Source organism: Staurois parvus, unplaced genomic scaffold, assembly GCF_062004578.1.
Source record: "Staurois parvus isolate SC_StPar_1 unplaced genomic scaffold, SC_StPar_1.0 ptg000210l, whole genome shotgun sequence".
Classification (NCBI taxonomy): domain Eukaryota; kingdom Metazoa; phylum Chordata; class Amphibia; order Anura; family Ranidae; genus Staurois; species Staurois parvus.
In genome coordinates, this window is record NW_028318006.1 from 2326046 (window position 1) to 2348330 (window position 22285).

The window sequence follows — 22285 nt, forward strand, 5'->3', positions numbered from 1 at the left end:
CTATCTATCCCTTCCATCTCCTCTCTGTTGGGTACTCTATTAAAAATCCCGCTGATACTCTTCCATCTACAGTCAAGTCCATAAATATTGAAACATCGACACAATTCTAACATTTTTGGCTCTATACACCACCACAATGGATTTGAAATGAAACGAACAAGATGTGCTTTAACTGCAGACTGTCAGCTTTAATTTGAGGGTGTGTTTAATTTGGCCAGGTGTGTGTTATTCCCTCATTATCCCAATTACAATGAGCAGATAAAAGGTCCAGAGTTCATTTCAAGTGTGCTATTTGCATTTGGAATCTGTTGCTGTCAACTCTCAAGATGAGATTCAAAGAGCTGTCACTATCAGTGAAGCAAGCCATCATTAGGCTGAAAAAAACAAAACAAACCCATCAGAGAGATAGCAAAAACATTAGGCGTGGCCAAAACAACTGTTTGGAACATTCTTAAAAAGAAGGAACGCACCGGGAAGCTCAGCAACACCAAAAGACCCGGAAGACCACGGAAAACAACTGTGGTGGATGACTGAAGAATTCTTTCCCTGGTGAAGAAAACACCGTTCACAACAGTTGGCCAGATCAAGAATACTCTCCAGGAGGTAGGTGTATGTGTGTCAAAGTCAACAATCAAGAGAAGACTTCACCAGAGTGAATACAGAGGGTTCACCACAAGATGTAAACCGATGGAACTGCTCATGATCATAAGCATACCACCTCATCAGTGAAGCATGGTGGTGATAGTGTCATGGCGTGGGCATGTATGGCTGCCAATGGAACTGGTTCTCTTGTATTTATTGATGATGTGACTGCTGACAAAAGCAGCAGGATGAATTGTGAAGTGTTTCGGGCAATATTATCTGCTCAAATTCAGCCAAATGCTTTAGAACTCATTGGACGCTGCTTCACAGTGCAGATGGACAATGACCCAAAGCATACTGCAAAAGCAACCAAAGAGTTTTTTAAGGGAAAGAAGTGGAATGTTATGCAATGGCCAAGTCAATCACCTGACCTGAATCCGATTGAGCATGCATTTCACTTGCTGAAGACAAAACTGAAGAAAAAATGCCCCAAGAACAAGCAGGAACTGAAGACAGTTGCAGTAGAGGCCTGGCAGAGCATCACCAGGGATGAAACCCAGCGTCTGGTGATGTCTATGTGTTCCAGACTTCAGGCTGTAATTGACTGCAAAGGATTTGCAACCAAGTATTAAAAAGTGAAAGTTTGATTTATGATTATTATTCTGTCCCATTACCTTTGGTCCCTTAACAAGTGGGAGGCACATATGCAAACTGTTGTAATCCTACACCGTTCACCTGATTTGTATGTAAATACCCTCAAATTAAAGCTGACAGTCTGCAGTTAAAGCACATCTTGTTGGTTTCATTTCAAATCCATTGTGGTGGAGTATAGAGCCAAAAATGTTAGAATTGTGTCGATGTCCCAATATTTATGGGCCTGACTGTATATTCCCACCAGTTCCAGATATCTTTTAGATGTTTTTAACCATTAGCCGCCTGGCCAATGGCCGTTTGGCGGCTTCAGATGTGTATCTGCATTCCGGGTGCACGCCATTTGGCGTGCTCCCGCACATGCGCCGTTTGCGCTAGTGCAGAGCGGCGCAGCAGTGCGATCTGTCATCGGCCGTGCACCTCGGACACGGCCGATGACAGATCCGAGTACCGGCACCCGTTGCTGGTACCATGTGACCTGCTGTGACCAATCACCGCAGGTTACATGACCGTTGTATACAATGGATGGCTTCATTCATGATGCCATCCATTGTATACTAGTGCCTAGCTGTGAATGGATACAGCTAATCACATGCACATGTCATGTGATTAGCTGTGACCAAATCACAGCTAAGCACAAAAAAAAAAAAAAAAAAAAAAAGCTGAATGAATCGATTTCATTCAGGTAAATGCTTGCTTATAGCAAAGTAATTCTTTGCTATAAGCAAATTGTGTAAAAAAAAAAAATACTGATCACTTCCCCAAAGTAGTACAATGTTACTATGGTAACATTGTACTATTTTGGTCATAGTAAAATATGAAAAGAAAATCTTAAAAAAAATAAAAATATGTGTAATAAAAAATTAAATATAATAAAAAAATTAAAAAAAAATTATATATATATATTTTTTTTTTCATACTGTCACCAGTCAGTGTCCCTGTTCACCGCCATGCCAGTTATATGATGACGCTGTACTGCACTGGTGACAGTATGTAAAAAAAATAGTGAAAATAATTTTTTTCATTTTTTCATTTTCCGTAAAAAAAATAGTGAAAATAATTTTTTTCATTTTTTCATTTTCCGTAAAATTATGACAAAAAAATACAACTTCAAAAAACTCGCCATGCCTCTTATGAAGTACGTCGGACTGTCTACTCTGCAAAAAGGGGTCATTTGGGGATATCTGTACTATTCTGACATTCTTGGACCTCAAGAAATTAGATTGGCCGTCAGTACTTCAGGATTGATCAATTTTCAGATCTATACCATAGTTTGTGAACTCTATAACTTTCCTAAAAACTAAAAAATACATCCTAATTTGGGTTATTTTCACCAAAGACATGTAGCAGAATACATCTTGGCCTAAATTTATGAAGAACAATTATTTATTTGTAAACTTTTATAACAGAAACAAAGAAAAATGTGTTTTGTTTTCAAAATTTTTGGTCTTTTTTTGTTAATTTAGCAAAAAATAAAAACCCCAGTGGTGATTAAATACCACCAAAAGAAAGCTCTAGTTGTGTGAAGAAAATAATGAAATTTTAGTTTGTGTTGTATGACCGCGCAATTGTCATTCAAAGTGTGAGAGCGCTGAAACCTGAAAAATGGCTTGGGCAGGAAGGTGTAAAATTGCACGGTATTGAAACGGTTAAAATTAACCATCTACTCCACATTTTCCTAAATTTTTCTATTCTCTCCTCCTCAATACGACACAACTCCTCCATCCTGTAGATATTTTCCACTCGGTTAACCCAGTCATTTATTCTTGTGGGTCTGGCGCAAGTCAAAATTTGGGAATCAAGCTCTTAGTCGCACTGATTAGATGATATAGGACCCTGTTCTTATGTAGTTTTACTAAAAGTTCAAATTTATAAAATAAACATGTCCACGGGTCTCTCTGTACAGTAATCCCACATATTTTCTGAATATATTGTAATACTCCCTTCCACTAATCCTGTATTTTCGGGCAATCCCACCATATGTGTGCCATTGTTCCCTTTTCCCCACATCCTCTACAACATAAAGGTTAAACATCTACTTGTTGTTTATGTGCCTTACTCGGTGTAATATACCACCTAGCCAAACATTTGTAATTCATTTCAGCTGTGCTCATATTCGTCACCTTGTTTTAATTTGAATATTATATTCTTTTGTTGCTCGTTCAATTTTGTTCCAATCTCCTGTTCCCATTTTTCCAAGAACTTAGGAGGATCAGTACCCTCCATATTCATAAGAATCTTACAAATCCTGGAGATGCCTTGTTTAAGAACTATACGTTCTATACTCCTCGACCTCTCCGCGGCCTTCGCCACAGTTGGCCACCCCCTCCTCCTTAAAAGACTATGCTCCCTTGGCCTCAGAGATTCCGCTCTCTCCTGCTTCTCCTATCTATTCCAGCGCTCCTTCAGTGTTACATATAACGCTGCCACCTCCCCCTCTCTGTTGGGGTCCACCAAGGCTCTGTCCTCGGGCCCCTTCTCTTCTCCATCTACACCTCCTCCCTTGGCCAACTGATACACTCCCACGGCTTCAACTACCACCTCTACGCCGATGATATGCAAATCTACCTCTCTACCCCTTGCCTCACCCCTACGGTCTCCGCCCGAATCACCTGCCTACTGAACGACATATCAGACTGGATGTCACTCCACTTCCTCAAATTAAACCTTTCCAAAACCGAGCTCCTAGTTTTCACCCCGCAAGCCAAAGTTCTAGGTGTCACTCTAGACTCCAATCTGTTCTTCCAGCCCCATGTCCACTCGCTGGCAAACTCATGCAGGCTCCACCTCCGCAACATCTCCAAAATACGTTCGTTCCTAACCCCAGACACTACTAAACAACTCATTCACTCCCTCATTATCTCACGGCTCGACTACTGCAACTCCCTCCTCACCGACTTACCTCATCACAGACTATCCCCGCTTCAGTCTATCCTGACGAGCCAGACTCATCCACCTTACCAACCGCTCCATATCCACCACCCCCCTCTGTCATTCCCTCCACTGGCTTCCAAATGCCCAACGCATAAAATTCAAACTACTAACATTGACGTACAAAGCTATTCATAATACTGCCCCAAACTACCTCACCGACCTGATATCCAAATACACGTACTCTTTGCTCCTCACAAGACCTCCTACTCTCTAGCTCCCTGGTCTCCTCCTCCCATGCCCAACTCCAGGACTTCTCCAGGTCTTCCCTCATCCTCTGGAACTCACTACCACAATCCATCAGACTATCACCTACCCTCCTCACATTTAGGCGCACCCTGAAAACCCATCTCTTCAGGGAAGCCTACCCCGCCCTCACCTAACTGCTGATCTTCTCCACTCCTCCTACCACTCCATCCCCCACAGCCATTTCCTCCTGTACCACTATCCCATCCCTCCTAGATTGTAAGCTCCAAGGAGCAGGGCCCTCGAACCCCTCGTGTATTGTTACTGCATTGTCTCATGTACTGTCTCCCACTATAGTGTTCAGCGCTGAGCAAACTCTTTGGCGCTATATAAATACTGTATAATAATAATAATTGGCCATGCTGCAACTTGTCTAATGTGAAAATAAATCTTTTTTTTCCTTTAAGTCAGAATAAGTGTGCAATTTCCCCTTATCCATTATATCTTTCAAACATGCATTCTGATCTTTAATCCATTTCCTAGGATATATTATCCTTCCCTGGGGGGAAATACTCTGTTCCCGCCAAGGGAATCATAACTTAATTATATTTCCATCCCTTCTGCTTATACATTCTATCCTAAACACTTAAAACTTTCTTTGTCAGTGGACTAATATTCACATCTAATGTGCAGAATTTATGTGGTACCCAAACCATCTTCCCTAACTGTGCATCACTCAGAATCCCTTCCATATTCACCCAACCTTTCCCTTGTGAATTAAATATCCAGTCTATTATTTGTGATAATATCACCGCTTGATAATATTTCTTAACATTTAGCATACACAAACCCCCATTCCCTTTTGCCCTACACAATACCTCATACTTAATTCTCGGTTTCTTATTTGCCCAGATAAACTTAGGTATCATCGTCTTTATTATCCCGAAGAAAGATCCTGGTAGATGTACTGGGAGCATGTGAAACTTATACAGGATTTTTGGTACTATCACCATCTTTATCAGGTTTATACGACCTATCCAGGAAGTGCCACCTTTTAACAATCTCCCCAGCTCCTCTTTTATTTTGTTTACTAATGGGATATAATTTGCCTGGTACAGGGCTTTTATTGAAGGAGTTTATTTATTTCAGTTACTTATATAGCGCTGTCAATTTACGCAGTTTGTACATTCACATCAGTCCCAAACCCTCAAGGGGTGTACAATCTAAGGTCCCTAACTTGCATCCATACACATACTAGGGCCAATTTAGACAGGATCCAATTAACGTACTAGCATGTCTTTGGTGTGTGGGAGGAAACCGGAGTAACCGGCAGATACCCACGCAGGCACAGGGAGAACATGCAAATTCCAGGCAGGTGGTGCCGTGGCTGGGATTCGAACCAACGACTTTAGTACTGCCGGGCGGACGTGCTAACCATTTAGCCACTGTCCTGGAGTTAGTTTTAGTCTTTTTGTAGACTCAGCTTCTCACCTTTTGGTATATCGATGATTAAGATCTCTGACTTTGCAGGGTTTATTTTTTCAGATTTGATAGCTCACCATACTGTTTTAAATAGTCTCATTAGCTCTCGTTAACCCTGTCAAAAGCCTTTTCAGCATCAATTGACAGGAATAATGTCGGCAGTTTCTCTTTTTTTACTCTGTAGGAGGAGCAATGATCTCAGACCATTGTCCCTACCTTCTCTTCCCGGAATTAATCCTACCTGATCCAGGTGTATCCACTCAGGCATCAACTCCTTCAGTCTGGTTGCCAATACCTTAGCGTACAACTTGGTGTCAATGTTTAGTAGGGATATGGGCCTGTAACTGGTACACTGTGTGGTATCTTTCCCTTCTTTCGGTATAATCGTTATATGTGCCTGCAACGACTCATCCCTCATTTCTAGCCCTCCCCTATTGCATTCATATAACCACACATTCTAGAGACAAGGAGATCTCTAAATTTTTTTTATAATAACCCATAGTATATCCATCCGGGCCAGGGCTCTTTCCTTTAGCTGTATTTTTTAGGGCCAAGATGATTTCTTCCAGGGTAATACAGTCAGGTCCATAAATATTGGGACATCGACACAATTCTAACATTTTTGGCTCTATACACCACCACAATGGATTTGAAATGAAACGAACAAGATGTGATTTAACTGCAGACTGTCAGCTTTAATTTGAGGGCATTTACATCCAAATCAGGTTAACGGTGTAGGAATTACAACAGTTTGCATATGTGCCTCCCACTTGTTAAGAGACCAAAAGTAATGGGACAATTGGCTTCTCAGCTGTTCCATGGCCAGGTGTGTGTTATTCCCTCATTATCCCAATTACAATGAGCAGATAAAAGGTCCAGAGTTCATTTCAAGTGTGCTATTTGCATTTGGAATCTGTTGCTGTCAACTCTCAAGATGAGATTCAAAGAGCTGTCACTATCAGTGAAGCAAGCCATCATTAGGCTGAAAAAAACAAAACAAACCCATCAAAGAGATAGCAAAAACATTAGGCGTGGCCAAAACAACTGTTTGGAACATCCTTAAAAAGAAGGAACGCACCGGTGAGCTCAGCAACACCAAAAGACCCGGAAGACCACGGAAAATAACTGTGGTGGTGTTATGGATCCGCCAGGTGGCACCTCTGGCAGCCCACTAGGCGGAATCACCCGAAGCGTGGAGTCTAAGTCCCGGTCTGCATTTTCACCAGGGCCCCTGATGGTGGGGATGGACTTGGAGCAGAACCAGGACCAGGTCACGACCTCCGAGCAATACCACCCGTGGCAGAGGGAGCCTCCGGGGATAAGAGTAGGACAGAATAGAGCCAGATGTGAGGAGGCCGGCAGGACCTGGCAGGATAAACCGGCGGTTGTCACCGTGGGAAATGGAGTGGTACCGAGATGACACGCAGAGAGTGGTCAGGTCACACGCAGGGTCAGTTACCGGAGTCAGTCCGCGGAATGGTCAAACAAGCCGGGGGTCGGGACAGGAGAAGGAAGCGTAGTCAGGGACAATCCGGGTCAATCACAGGAGAAGGCAGCGTAGTCAGGGACAATCCAGGTCAATCACAGGAGAAGGCAGCGTAGTCAGATAATCCGGGTCAGGGCAGGAGCAGGCAGAACGTCAAACAATCCGGGTCACAATCACAGGGAACTCAGGATACAGATCAGACCTTGCGGCGATTTGTGACAGTGCAGGGCATCTTTAAATATCGCGCCCTGCACTGTCATTGGCCACCCAGGACGCGCCCCCGGGCTGTCATTGGCCGCCCAAGGCTCCTACTGCGCATGCGCGGCCTCCTGTCAGCCGCGGCCCGCCGGGATCTGGTGCCTGTGTCCCGGCGTGAGCCGCTGCTATTGCGCATGCGCCGAGGACGGAGCCGTGGCCGACCCTGACAGGTAGATGACCGAAGAATTCTTTCCCTGGTGAAGAAAAGACCCTTCACAACAGTTGGCCAGATCAAGAACACTCTCTAGGAGGTAGGTGCATGTGTGTCAAAGTCAACAATCAAGAGAAGACTTCACCAGAGTGAATACAGAGGGTTCACCACAAGATGTAAACCATTGGTGAGCCTCAGAAACAGGAAGGCCAGATTAGAGTTTGCCAAACGACATCTAAAAAAGCCTTCACAGTTCTGGAACAACATCCTATGGACAGATGAGACCAAGATCAACTTGTACCAGAGTGATGGGAAGAGAAGAGTATGGAGAAGGAAAGGAACTGCTCATGATCCTAAGCATACCACCTCATCAGTGAAGCATGGTGGTGGTAGTGTCATGGCGTGGGCATGTATGGCTGCCAATGGAACTGGTTCTCTTGTATTTATTGATGATGTGACTGCTGACAAAAGCAGCAGGATGAATTCTGAAGTGTTTCGGGCAATATTATCTGCTCATATTCAGCCAAATGCTTCAGAACTCATTGGATGCCGCTTCACAGTGCAGATGGACAATGACCCAAAGCATACTGCAAAAGCAACCAAAGAGTTTTTTAAGGGAAAGAAGTGGAATGTTATACAATGGCCAAGTCAATCACCTGACCTGAATCCGATTGAGCATGCATTTCACTTGCTGAAGACAAAACTGAAGCGAAAATGCCCCAAGAACGAGCAGGAACTGAATACAGTTGCAGTAGAGGCCTGGCAGAGCATCACCAGGGATGAAACCCAGCGTCCGGTGATGTCTGCGTTCCAGACTTCAGACTGTATTTGACTGCAAAGGATTTGCAACCAAGTATTAAAAAGTGAAAGTTTGATTTATGATTATTATTCTGTCCCATTACTTTGGTCCCTTAACACGTGGGAGGCACATATGCAAACTGTTGTATTTCCTACACCGTTCACCTGATTTGGATGTAAATACCCCCAAATTAAAGCTGACAGTCTGCAGTTAAAGCACAGCTTGTTCGTTTCATTTCAAATCCATTGTGGTGGTGTATAGAGCCAAAAATGTTAGAATTGTGTCGATGTACAAATATTTATGGACCTGACTGTAGGTCTCTCTAGGGCCTCTAATTTTTCTTTTGCTATTCTTGGCAACTCCACTTCATTTAAATATATCTGTGTTTTTCTTCTTTTCCTCTGTTTCTTTTTGTTTTCTGGGGCTCATATCGTAGAGCAGGCTATAATATTTTTGGAACTATTAGCGATATTAGTGGTGGTGTACACCATTTCTCCTTTGTCATCTTTAATTTTTTCAATAACGTTTTTGGATTTATTTTCCTTTGGTTTCCTTATCAAGTATTTTCCAGGTCTATTCCCCCACTGATATCTTTCTTTTGAGACCCTGTTGAATAGATCTTTTAATTCTTCTCTTTTAATAATTATCTTCTGATATATGTCTGTACCTGTCTTCTTTTTGTGTGACTGTTCTAACCTGTAGAGCTCCATCACCGTCTTTATTTTTTTCCCTCGTTCTTTCTTTTTTTCTGCTTCCATCAAAATCAACATTTGGGACCTACATTCTTTCCTCCAGGATAAAACTCACATTTTTTGAAAACCCAATTGCTACCCTTTAAGCCCTTTTAACTGGAGAGTCTGCGTAGTGCCATGTTGCATAATACTTTGTGTATAACTTAACATTTGTATCGTGGGTTATATGTGTCTCTTGAAGAAATACTACGTCTATGCAGTGCTGGTGAATTTCTGTAAGTATCTTATGTCTTTTTGTTGGGGAGTTTAACCCTTTCACATTATAAGTCATGAAGCTCAATTCAACTATTATTTCCCTACCCTACCAGGATTCCCAACACAGGAAGACAGATAGAGACATTTTAAGATATGGACTTTCTCCCTTTCTACCAAAAATCCCCATTTTCTTCCCTCCCCCCCTCCGTTTGCCCACCCACCACCCCATTTCCCACCCTCCCTTCCCCCTTCTTCTCTTTACCCTAAAACCCTTCTGGCCTACATATTGCCCAGGAATCTGACGTGAAATATTCCCACTAGCGATTCCTAATATGGGGTGAGACTCAGAACACGTACGCCGACCCCGATCCTTAGATCATATCATCCCCATGAAGTCCTCTTCCTGTTCCTCTTCTTCTGGTAGACACCTGATCCTTAAGTTACTTTTTTCTATTTCGATTCTCCTGGTCTTCCACTTTAAATGACAGCTTTCTCTGTTCTTTACGCATCCCTTTCACTTGTGTTTCTAATTTATTGATTAATTGCGTGAAGACCTCAATTCTCCCCTCTACTCCTTCAACTCGAGTTAGTATCCGACCCAAATCATTGCATAAAGTCCCCATCTCACTTTTCATGGACATCTCTAGTTTCGCAAACATTTCCGCCATCTCAGTTTTTGTAGGTATTTGTGGCATGGCTCCTTGCTGATCAATACTTTCTTGTTCTCTTACACTTTCCATGTTTATAAATGATTTAGCCCGATTCTGTTCCAGTATCCCAAATGACAATCTAGCTTGATCTCCATCATACTTTTTAATTCCTTCATGCTGTTTCTCCATGGTTTGGGTCTCTGGGCTTTTCTTCTGCAGAGGCATGTAGTTTCTTATTGTACTTGTATCTGCATTTGATTGCGGGGTATTTGATTTCCCCCTTTAACAGATCTATTCTTCATTTCATTTAAGGATTTACCGTTAGAAGGAAAGACCCTTTTTTCCTTTCTTCTGATGGCTTTTACCACCTCTATTGTGTTACTTTGGAAGTAGTAATAATATAGCCAGTTCCGCCATCCACTAAACACCCTGGCTCATGTAACCCTTATATAGTTCTCCGTTCCCCCCAGTTCACAAGTGAATTTTAGATTGCAACAATAATATCAGGAACAACAAAGGATTAAATGTCCTGCCCTTACCTACAGCAACTCACCACTATCTTCCATGCCGCCCGTATAGGATCGTTTAATCCCATTGCACTTTCAGTCCCGACCGATGTCTCCAAGTCAGGTTCCAGGAAGGTCCAGGTGAATCAATGGGGGGCAACTAATTCTGTCAAAATGGCGTGGGGTGTTTCAGGGTCTCTTAAGGCTGCGGTCTCCCTGCTCTCCTATTCCTTTAGGACAATTTGTCACATTCAAAACTGCACCCATAGTCTCCTGGGCTTTCACATGGTTAGTCACATGGGAGTTCTCACCATCCCCTTCTCCTCAGGCACCGCCGCCTCCAGCTCCCAGTCCATCGGCGTCCGGAGAAATCAGCGTTCCTCTCCGACCACAACCACCCACGATTCTCCCAATGGCTCCTCCGGTCAGCACCCATCATCGGCCGCCACCAGGACCGCCCGCACTCAGGGTCCCCGCGGGATCCGACACCATACCAATCCAGGGCTCAGGTAAGGCAGCTTCTGTCACGCGCGGCGGGTATCTGGAGCTCCTATTCCTCACGGCGCCATGTTCGGGCCCCTCCCCAGCTCTAAAAAGCTATTATATTGTAAACTCAGTTACCTGTCTGGGTATGACAGCAAGTGGGTTGACAACATGTCTTTATTTTATTTAGGCCCGGTTCACACTAGCCCAGACTCTGCGAGCTGGTTGTGGGAGTGCAATTCCTGCACCCACAGCCACATCACGCTTGTCTTGAGAGACGCAGGGGGTGCCATTCATTCTGAATGATACTCCCACGCATCCCATCCTGCAGCACGATTGTGGTACGATCATGGGGTTTCCGTGCAGATGTGTTTCAGAAAAGGTGCATGCACTTTTTCCTTGGTGCACCAAATGAATGGGCTGCTGTGCTTGTGCAAATAAGGGGCTGCACGGGTCGCACTAGTGTGAACTGGGCCTTCATGAATGGGAATTTTTGGTCTGAGGGTATCCATCCCGTTTTTAGTTTTGTGTGCTTCAATAAACTTTTTGCAATTTTGTATGTATCCTTTCTTGTTTTTGTAATAGTCTTTTTGGTTTCGGATAAACACACTTGCACACATTAAAGTGCTACTAAACCCAGGACCCTGCATCCACTATATCTGGTCTCCCACAGTACACAGAACATGGAAATGCAATTATTTTAGTAAATATAAACTGCTAAATGCCGATAAGTTAGAGCAGTCTTGTGGCTTCTTTCAGTGTTCAGCCAAGCACTAGCTAAAGCTTGTAGGAGGAATTTTCTTTCTGCTCTAGGATGCAAACCCCCTGACCTCTTTCTGACCAGTGCTGATTAGCCATGTGCTGACCACATGCACTCTCCCAAGAAAAAAAAAAAACTTCTAGTCATCATTTGAAAAAGAAGAAGCAAAAATCAAACGGCCTTTTACACAATGCAGAGGATTAACCCCTTAAGTTCCACAGTTAGTATAACAAGCATGCTTTACTGCATCTACAAGCTGATTTTAGTAACACTTTAAATGCATGCTATGATGGTTGCAATATGTGGAGAATATTTTGTAATTTTTTTGTATTTAACAGCCCAGTTAACCTGCTCCAATAATGATTATTCCCAGTCTGCTGGTGCTTGATTCTTGTCCTGTGAGCTGGAAAATCTCTGTGTAGGACGAGCCAGGGAGTGCAATCGTCAGAGACAGGATAAAACTTCAGTAGTTCAATAGTTAATCCTAGCTTTCACTAGAATCGGATTGTTGTAAAGCTGTAGAATCCTAAAATCTCCTAAGCACACTCAGTTTCTTACTGCCAGTATCATCTGTAAGTGTTTACTAAGCAAAAATTTGGGTGGGCGGCAATGTATTGTTGAGCATATAAATTGCTTTGGCCTAAAAATCAACTTATACAAATCTTCTGTGAAAAACAACGTAGGGTCTAAATGCTAGTGCTGGCAGAGAACGGGGCTAATCCTGCTAACACTGTTTTTGGGGACACTATACTAAAGAAGCACTAGTATAGTTCTGTTCATGGTCAATATATTGATTCGTACAAACACTATACTAGTAATGGCTATACTAGTAAGTGTGCAGGCAATCTAATGCTAGTTGATCCTGGCTGGGAGGGGCATTAACTGACCCTTACATTATCTGATGTCGCTAGTGGGAGTAATGCAGTGATCAGTGAAAAATTCTATATACTGACACTGTACTAATGACACTGGCTGGGTGACGGGGTGATCAAAGGGTCAGTAGCTGTTCCTGTGTCCTGCTTCTATCCTGTGTCTAACCTCCGTTGCTGACTTCGCTTGTTACTGACCTGATCTTGGATCCTGATTGCTCTTCTGCCTACCCATTTCTGACCTTGGCGCTACTCTTGACTATGCTTCTGCCTATGCCTCTATACTGCATTGCCTGCCCGCTGCTGACATCGACTAGACATGTGACTTTGCTTCTGTCTCTGATTTGGCTTCACATTACCCCTGAGTTCCTGCTAAGGCTGTCACCCATATCAGCTTCAATCATCACAGCACTTTCCTGTCTTCAGTCTGCTGTAAGCTCTGACCAGCCTCATATTCTGAATCTGCAGAGTGCTTCTTTAACCTCAGCTGGCTCATCCTGTAAGGTTGCAGTTCCTGACCTGATGTGTGGCCAGACTGTTCCAGCCTGGATCTCCTACTGTAAGTTCTACCAACAACTATTGGCACTTGTGTTCTTCTTGTCCCTTGGCACCATCTGTTTCACCTTCAGTGGGGCCTGGCCTGGAGATACAATCACAGCCAGTGAGCCAATCAGGAAAGGGAGGGGGTGAGGCTGAGACATGGCTCTGTGTGTGAATGGACATGCAGAGCCGCAGCTTGGGAGCAAGAGTGCTCGGGTACCCCCATAGCAAGCTGCTTGCTATGGGGGCACCCGCCAGGAGGGAGGGGCCAGAACCGGTGGGGGACCTGAGGAGAGGAGGATCAGGGCTGCTCTGTGCAAAACCACAGCACAGAGCAGGTTATTATATGATGTGTTTGTTATTTTGAAAAACAAAACTAAAACAAACAACAAGATTTTAGTATCACTTTAAAGTACAGAGCAAGTATGGCGCATGCCTTGTCTCTCTCCCCCCTGACACATTGTAGTTACTATGTTTTAGTCATATGTGAATTAAGAGCGTGAAAAGTGATCTGCATATTATGTTGTTTAAAGCAACTTTACAAATTAAAATAAAGTTTTATAAAGTTTTTTTCTTTTTAAATACATTTTGTTCTTGTTAAATCCCTTATTAGCATAAATGTATAATATTTTTAGTTTTGGATAAAATAGATTTGCAATCCCACTCAGTTTATTTGTCTCTGTCCCTTTCTCCTTGGAGGGGATTTATCTTTACTTCTTGTTCTGGAAACACAACAGGATGAGACAGAAAGCATCTCCAAAATGAAGGTATAATTTTTCAGTTGGAACCAGAACAGGATTCCCAATTGCAATATTTTCCCTCACCTCCTGTTTTGGTGACAACTGTAAAACTTTGTATTTGACACTATTTTCTGTCTTGTTGACAAGGGATACAGGGAAAAGTTTTGGGTATATACAGTACACATTTAACCCTTAAATAACCCTGATCAGTGCTAATTAACTCCCTCTCATCCCCCTTTTGTATTTCTATTTGTCCAAAGTCTTCTCTCAAGCTGGATGTACCTATGGAGTAAGTCCTTTTACACTTGAATAGGGCAATATTCCTACATTAGAGTTGTTAGGAATAAGGTTCCATTCAAATTTATAGGAATCTATAGGGGCTCACTGTGGAGGCGCAACTAGCACCAGAGAAGATGTTGGGCAAAAAGGGCAAGCACCAAGAGAGGTTGCCGATGTAATAAGAAGACAAGTAAGAACCTGAGTAGGGGAGTCTGCACATTAAAGTATTTAAATATTCTGAACAAGCATTAAAATCACTTTAAAAAATAAGCTACTATTCACCCATGTTGCTACAGGCATTGTAGACAAATGTATAATCAAAATACACATCAAAGCACTGAAAGTACTACTTCTTTCCCTCCTATTTTGACTGCCTGCCAGTCAGGCTCGATTCACACTGCCGCGACTTGGGATCTGACTTGTAAGACCCCAAGTTGCATGACATGTGAAATCCCATGTTAGTCAATTAGAGTTGCCTTAATTAACACTATTGAAGTCGCTCCGACTTTAGAAAAGGTTCCTGTACTACTTCAAGGCGACTTCTATCCGACTTGTGCTTATAGACTTTAATGGATGTCGCCTCCAAGTCGGCTCCTCGCCTATATTGATGTGATCTTGATCCGACATTACAGGAAGATTACCCAGGCAAAGTTGCATGGTATGAAAGTCATGCATCAAGTCACATCAAAGTCATACTCAAGTCGCATTAAGTTGCCAGCAAATCACCAGGAAGTCAGCTGGTAAAGTCGCACCATAAGCCGTGTGGCTTTCAGGTCGCAGTAGTATGAGCTGTGCTTTAATGTAACCAAACACCAGGGAGGGGGAATTAAAACTGTGGTATCACCTGCATGTAATGTCATTGTAATTGATTGGTATCACTTGGTATCCATTTAAAGTACCCTCAAAATCCTTAAATACTCTGCTACTTTCCAATGTTGCACAATCCTTGAAATATTCCTCAGATATTTCCCATTTTCTTTATTTTCTCCAGATCTAATGTGAGGAAATTCACTTTCTTCATTCAGCTGCATATATTCTACCTCTAATATTTTATACAAAAAATATTTAATCCCTCACAAACAATTTAAGCACTTTGGGCTTGTTACTTTTTGTTAAAGGTCCAGCCATATCTAGTCAGAAGAGTGAAGAGGACAGATGAACAGACTACCTGTTGTGAAGTAAATAGTTCTATGACAGTTGTGCTTGTGCCATTTTGTACTTCGTACTAAATTTATTATAGCAATTTGCACCAATTTGTTAAATTTGGCACACAGTCAAATTGGTGTGCACAATGTACCTGCGATGCAACATTTTGCCTGCAATGAATGCTTGATTTTGTTTTTTTTCAACAGTTGCGTTTATTGAAGATGTACAGTGATACAGACAAACAGAGGTACATAAAACCTAATCAAGCGGGCAATATATGACAAGGTAAACAGAATACACTAATATTCTGAAACAGAAGAGTCCTACAATATAATTCTGTATTCCACCCAAGACATGACTCGAGCAAGGTAGTCAAACAGAAACGTAGTATGACCCAAAGGCCGGTGTGCAGCCAGGAAAAGGGGGCCGGGGGAGAATGAGGGGAATAAAGCAGGGAGGGGGGGGGGGGGGGTAGGAGGAGGAAGAAGGGGAAGACATAGGGCATGGGAGGAGAGATCAGGTGCTACAGGTAGCAACACACTGTTCAGGTGCTACAAAAATCTTCAAATAAATAACTGGAGACATCACAACCTACTGTGAAACCCTGTGCCTCCATCCACCCAGCCCAGATTTGATCAAATTCTGCTTGACAGTTGCGGCTTATGTATGTAAGCTTATAGAAAGGAAATGCCTGCCTTCCAACCAAAGATTGTGGGTGGGGCTGGCAGCTTCCATCTCAACATAATTTCTCATCTAGCATAATAAGTAGAGAAGACAAACAGCTTACTATGCTTAGGTGCCTCCACAAGATTAGTAAGTTTCAATAGCAGTATCAGCGGGTCCATATAAACAGAGAGGTTACCATCTGCATTCATAGCGTCCAATAGCCCAGTCCAAAAAGGACACAGCCTCAAACATAACCAAAACATATGGTTAAACGTGCCCTCAGCCATATCACAGTGGGGACATGCCGCCATTCTACCAGGATAAATTGCAGCCAGTCGCTGAGGAGTATAGTATACTCTATGGATAAATTTCAATTGTACAAAGCGATCTCTGGCAGAGATCATAGTAGGTAGATATTGCAAAAGGCAGTTCTCCCAGTCATCTTCTGTCAGAGACGGGTGGTCTGCGTGCCATTTACTATAGAGTGACTCCATTCTAGGGGTAGTCAGAGGGGATAGCAAGGAGTGGATAGAGGACAAAGGTTTAGGTTTCCTCTATGAACAAACTTTCCAAGGGGTCAGTCTATATAGTAGGGGAAGATGGGAAGCAATGGCATGGTGCAATTGCAAAAACCGGAAAAACATCCTACTAGGCAGGCCATAAGCGTGTTTGAGCTCGATGAAGGAGAGAAAGACACCCCAAGGCATGATGTGTAGCAATATCTTAATGTCATACCAATCTCACACAGCAGGATCCGGCAGAGTGGTGTGTAGGGGGAGTAGGTGGTATTTATGCCATATTGAACCCTAGCCTGCTTCCATATTGTCAGGGTTGTCTGAATAGGGGTAGTGATGGCCAGGTTAGATTTCGGACCCCTATATACAAGGTTACTGAGCTCTGCATAGGAGCCCAGGATAGCCACTTCCAGGATCACCGCCGCATTGTCCCTAGGCTGGGAGAACCACCAGCACACCGTAATTAAGACAGCCGCCTGGTAGTACAGTAGAAAATTAGGCTGCGCCAGGCCACCACGATTGATTGGTAAATGTGAGGTAGATTGAGAGAGTCTAGGAGCTTCTACAGCTCAGAGAAACACAGATACAATACCATCCGCACGACTGAAAAAGGATTGTGGAATCTGTACAGCAGTTTGATGAGAAATTTAGGTAAAACATTTTTTTAGAAAGATTTGTGCAGCCAATGGCGCTAATAGGTAGGGAAGACCAGGCACCACATTTAGTCTGCAGATGTTGCAAAAGGGGAAGGAGATTTTATAGGGACAAAAGGAATGACAGGGTTCCCAACGCAAAAGGGAATAATATTGATTTTTCACAGTTTTTGTGCACTCCATAATAATGGCCGAAGCGATCGATAATGTCAAGCACCGCTTTAAAAGACAGATCACAGTCCTCCAGGTATAAAAAAGTGCCGTACAAGGAAACGAATACTTAATTTAAGAGTCTCTTGTTCTCTTTGAGAATAAATTACATCATCAGAGAGGTTAGTGAGGTTTTGTTTGAAGTTTTTACTTTTTGATAATATTTAAAAAACAAACATTCACAGCCTGGGCACAGATGAACGTTAAGTTTACAATTCATCACTAGTGTAAATGTCAGATGCAGAAATTAAGGTGCCCATCAAGTAAGTTGTTGTGTTCTGAGCTGGCAGAATAAAGAACTGTGTGGTGCATTTATTGGTCTTATTGACATCCTGTACATTTAGCAGAACCTACAGCAATGAATATTATATACATAAGACAAGATATAAAAGGTTAAAGTTGTATTCCAAATATGCACACAAAGGTGCTCTTCTCTTTTTTCGACCTTTGTAAATTTTCCTTCTGGTTATCTGGTAACCTTTGATGTGAAGGCGCTGCTTAATCCTAAATACTATTTTAAGGAGCCTCTGGGTAATAAATCATTAAAATGCAGAATGCGTAAACCAGAATATGTTTGAACATACTACTTTCTTTATCAAACTTAGAACCATCAGATAACTTACTTTGCTAGTTTGATTGATTAGAAATGAGGAATTTGAATATCATAGAATCAATAGACTTTATATGAATAAATTATAGGATTCAAAGATGTGATCAGATCACATACCTTTCATGACTGCATGACATGGTGACTGGTGTGGGGATTATGACCTGAGGCAGTTGATCAGCTTTCTCCTGTCCAAACAGGTACACTAGATGAAGTTCAGATGAGCCCAAAATCTGTAAATCGTGCCAATTTCTCACTGAGAAAAAAAATAGATTCCTTTAACATGGCAACTTACTACTTTTTGCTACATTTATTGTCATGTACAAGCAATTTTAAACAGAATTCCATGTTTCTAAGCTGGCCCAAACTATTTCCATTAAAATTACTAAGTGATGCAGCGGCTATGAGCACTGTATTATACTATAGTAGCATCAACTACATACAGTATGCAGCGCTGTATTTTGGCAGCAATATAAGCATCTTCCCATCTTCTGCCAGAACAAGATTGAGTCGGCCTGAATACTTCGCAGCTTCACTTATAAAAAGGATAATAGAATGCCAATTTTGTGTAATCCTGAATGGCACAATATATGTTATTTTAATCAAGTATATAAGACATTAAATGCTGGATACTGGTTCTGCACTGCCACAGTATATGAAAAGATATTCAAAGGCATTGTACACTTTCAAATGTTTATGTTGCTTTAACTAGGTATTAGATTTCATTCACACATCCATTAAAAAAAATACACAAGAGTTTTTTTTAAAAACAGAGTTAAACAGAGCTGCACTTTTTTCAATGGGGTCATTCATACAGGTGCGTAAACAAGAACTGCTATAATACATATCTATAATACAGAATCCAATAATCTACATCTAAGAACATGCGCTTAACGTGCTTTTGCGTTAGTAGGTGTGTACATTAAGTCTAAATAAAGGGGAAAAATAAATCATAAAAACAAGTTATGTATGCATGCACATCTTTACACATTTAACGTAGCTATACACAAGCATTTCCTGATCATTACAAAGGAACTTTTTTCCTAGAAAAAAATGTTTAATAACATCAGTAAACTTTTTATGGCCTTATGAATGAAGCCTTAGTGCAGTTACAGTATATTCCCTGTTTCATTTGTTTGCCTTACCTTGTAATGATGGGCCCACAATTTGTGGATTCAGAGAAGCCTACATCCACCTCCACCTAAAAACTGTGGTCGAGTCGCCTCTGCCAGATCATCCCCTGCAGTTATTACCATTTGTACCACCTCCCCCTTCCTTTCGATTGTAAGCTCCATGAGCAGGGCCTTCCTATTCCTTCTGTATTGAACTGTGTTGTATTTGTGCTGTCCTATTATATTGTAAAGCACTGCTCAAACTTTTGGCGCTATATAAATCCTGTATAATATTAATAATAATTCCAACCATTACTTTTTGTGACTGCTAAATGGAAAGGAACAGTATAGCAATGGTTATAGATCCTGACCTAGTCTTGTACTTTACATTATCAGAGACCAGAAATTACTGATCGTATCTAAGGGGTACATTTTGAGTTTCAAGCCAATTTTAATCACCACATATGAAAACAGAGGCATGAGCTGTTCTCACATGGACTGTCTCTAATTTGACTCCAGACTCTGAAAGCCTTGTCACCCCGGCTCAAGTGCAGTAGAACATGGAGACTGCCTGTACTGTATTGTATGTGTGTGTTTTGGTGGCAGGGGATCACCACATCCAAGCTCCATTCTTCCATGGGAACAAAGAAAGCCACCTATTACTGCTAGAGTAGTGTAATCAACTTGAGTTAAATTTGATACTGTGTAACTGCAAGTCTGATTTGTCCGATGTCTGATTTCTGTCTTTCATGTCAAAGTATCTCTGACTGAAACTCCCAACAGAACTAGTGCTTTCCAGATCACAAATTTAAAACCAGTGATAAAGCCCTGTTCTCCATGCACAACACTGAACAAGTGCTTAGCTAAACTAGAACCCAAATGTATTTAACATTAAACCAGAAAAACTTTTTTCATTTTTGATAGACTTATAACCCCGTCAGATTTCTTTTTCACCATCTGTGTCCCATTGCGGAAATTTCCTTTCACTTCCTGTCACATAGCCAAACAGAAAGTGAGAGGGAATCCCTGCAAATTAAGGAAATCCTTTCGGGCTCCCCAGTTCACCAGTACGTGTGTCACCATTAGAGGATTTCCCCTCTATTACTTTTCTGGGGACAACCCAAAATTTGGGTCCTTTGCTTTCACTTTCAATAGTAATTGGTAAACAGGACAAATAGAGAGGGTGAATCTCCCTTAAGGGGGCACAGACAGCAATAAAAATGGACAGCAGTTCTAATCCATCTCCACTCTATCCAAAACTAGAAAAAAAGTTTTGCCTTTAGCTATATTTTAAGCAGGCCATATACAGTCAGGTCCATAAATATTGGGACATCGACACAATTCTAAAATTTTTGGCTCTATACACCACGACAATGGATTTGAAATGAAACGAACAAGATGTTCTTTAACTGCAGACTGTCGGCTTTAATTTGAGGGTATTTACATCCAAATCAGGTGAACGGTGTAGGAATTACAACAGTTTGCATATATGCCTCCCACTTGTTAAGGGGCCAAAAGTAATGGGACAGAATAATAATCATAAATAAAACTTTCACTTTTTAATACTTGGTTGCAAATCCTTTGCAGTCAATGACAGCCTGAAGTCTGGAACGCATAGACATCACCAGACGCTGGGTTTCATCCCTGGTGATGCTCTGCCAGGCCTCTACTGCAACTGTCTTCAGTTCCTGCTTGTTCTTGGGGCATTTTCCCTTCAGTTTTGTCTTCAGCAAGTGAAATGCATGCTCAATCGGATTCAGGTCAGGTGATTGACTTGGCCATTGCATAACATTCCACTTCTTTCCCTTAAAAAACTCTTTAGTTGCTTTTGCAGTATGCTTTGGGTCATTGTCCATCTGCACTGTGAAGCGGCGTCCAATGAGTTCTGAAGCATTTGGCTGAATATGAGCAGATAATATTCCCGAAACACTTCACAATTCATCCGGCTGCTTTTGTCAGCAGTCACGTCATCAATAAATACAAGAGAACCAGTTCCATTGGCAGCCATACATGCCCACGCCATGACACTACCACCACCATGCTTCACTGATGAGGTGGTATGCTTAGGATCATGAGCAGTTCCTTTCCTTCTCCATACTCTTCTCTTCCCATCACTCTGGTACAAGTTGATCTTGGGCTCATCTGCCCATAGGATGTTGTTCCAGAACTGTGAAGGCTTTTTTAGATGTCGTTTGGCAAACTCTAATCTGGCCTTCCTGTTTTTGAGGCTCACCAATGGTTTACATCTTGTGGTGAACCCTCTGTATTCACTCTGGTGAAGTCTTCTCTTTATTGTTGACTTTGACACACGTACACCTACCTCCTGGAGAGTGTTCTTGATCTGGCCAACTGTTGTGAAGGGTGTTTTCTTCACCTGGGAAAGAATTCTTCAGTCATCCACCACAGTTGTTTTCCGTGGTCTTCTGGGTCTTTTGGTGTTGCTGAGCTCACCGGTGCGTTCCTTCTTTTTAAGAATGTTCCAAACAATTGTTTTGGCCACGCTTAATGTTTTTGCTATCTCTCTGATGGGTTTGTTTTGTTATTTCAGCCTAATGATGGCTTGCTTCACTGACAGTGACAGCTCTTTGGATCTCATATTGAGAGTTGACAGCAACAGATTTCAAATGCAAATAGCACACTTGAAATGAACTCTGGACCTTTTATCTGCTCATCCAGACTTCAGGCTGTAATTGACTGCAAAGGATTTGCAACCAAGTATTAAAAAGTGAAAGTTTGATTTATGATTATTATTCTGTCCCATTACTTTGGTCCCTTAACACGTGGGAGGCACATATGCAAACTGTTGTAATTCCTACACCGTTCACCTGATTTGGATGTAAATACCCTCAAATTAAAGCTGACAGTCTGCAGTTAAAGCACATCTTATTCGTTTCATTTTAAATCCATTGTGGTGGTGTATAGAGCCAAAAATGTTAGAATTGTGTCGATGTACCAATATTTATGGACCTGACTGTACGTGGATCAAAATTTGACTGGCTCAGCAGGGACCTACTGAATTTCGATCCATGCATGGGCAAGCTGATTGTACCCAATTGACTTGGGTACAACCAGCCTG

General features: G+C 42.1%; 1 protein-coding gene across 1 annotated transcript in view; it reads right to left on the reverse strand.

Annotated features, from left to right (window-relative positions):
* TSEN15 (tRNA splicing endonuclease subunit 15) overlaps positions 1 to 22285 on the reverse strand; it is a 63502-nt gene that overhangs the window by 21580 nt on the left and 19637 nt on the right. The window contains exon 3 of the mRNA XM_089678854.1: positions 18218 to 18353. Coding sequence (XP_089534980.1) covers positions 18218 to 18353 — 136 coding nt within the window. The remainder of the gene's footprint in view (positions 1 to 18217; positions 18354 to 22285) is intronic.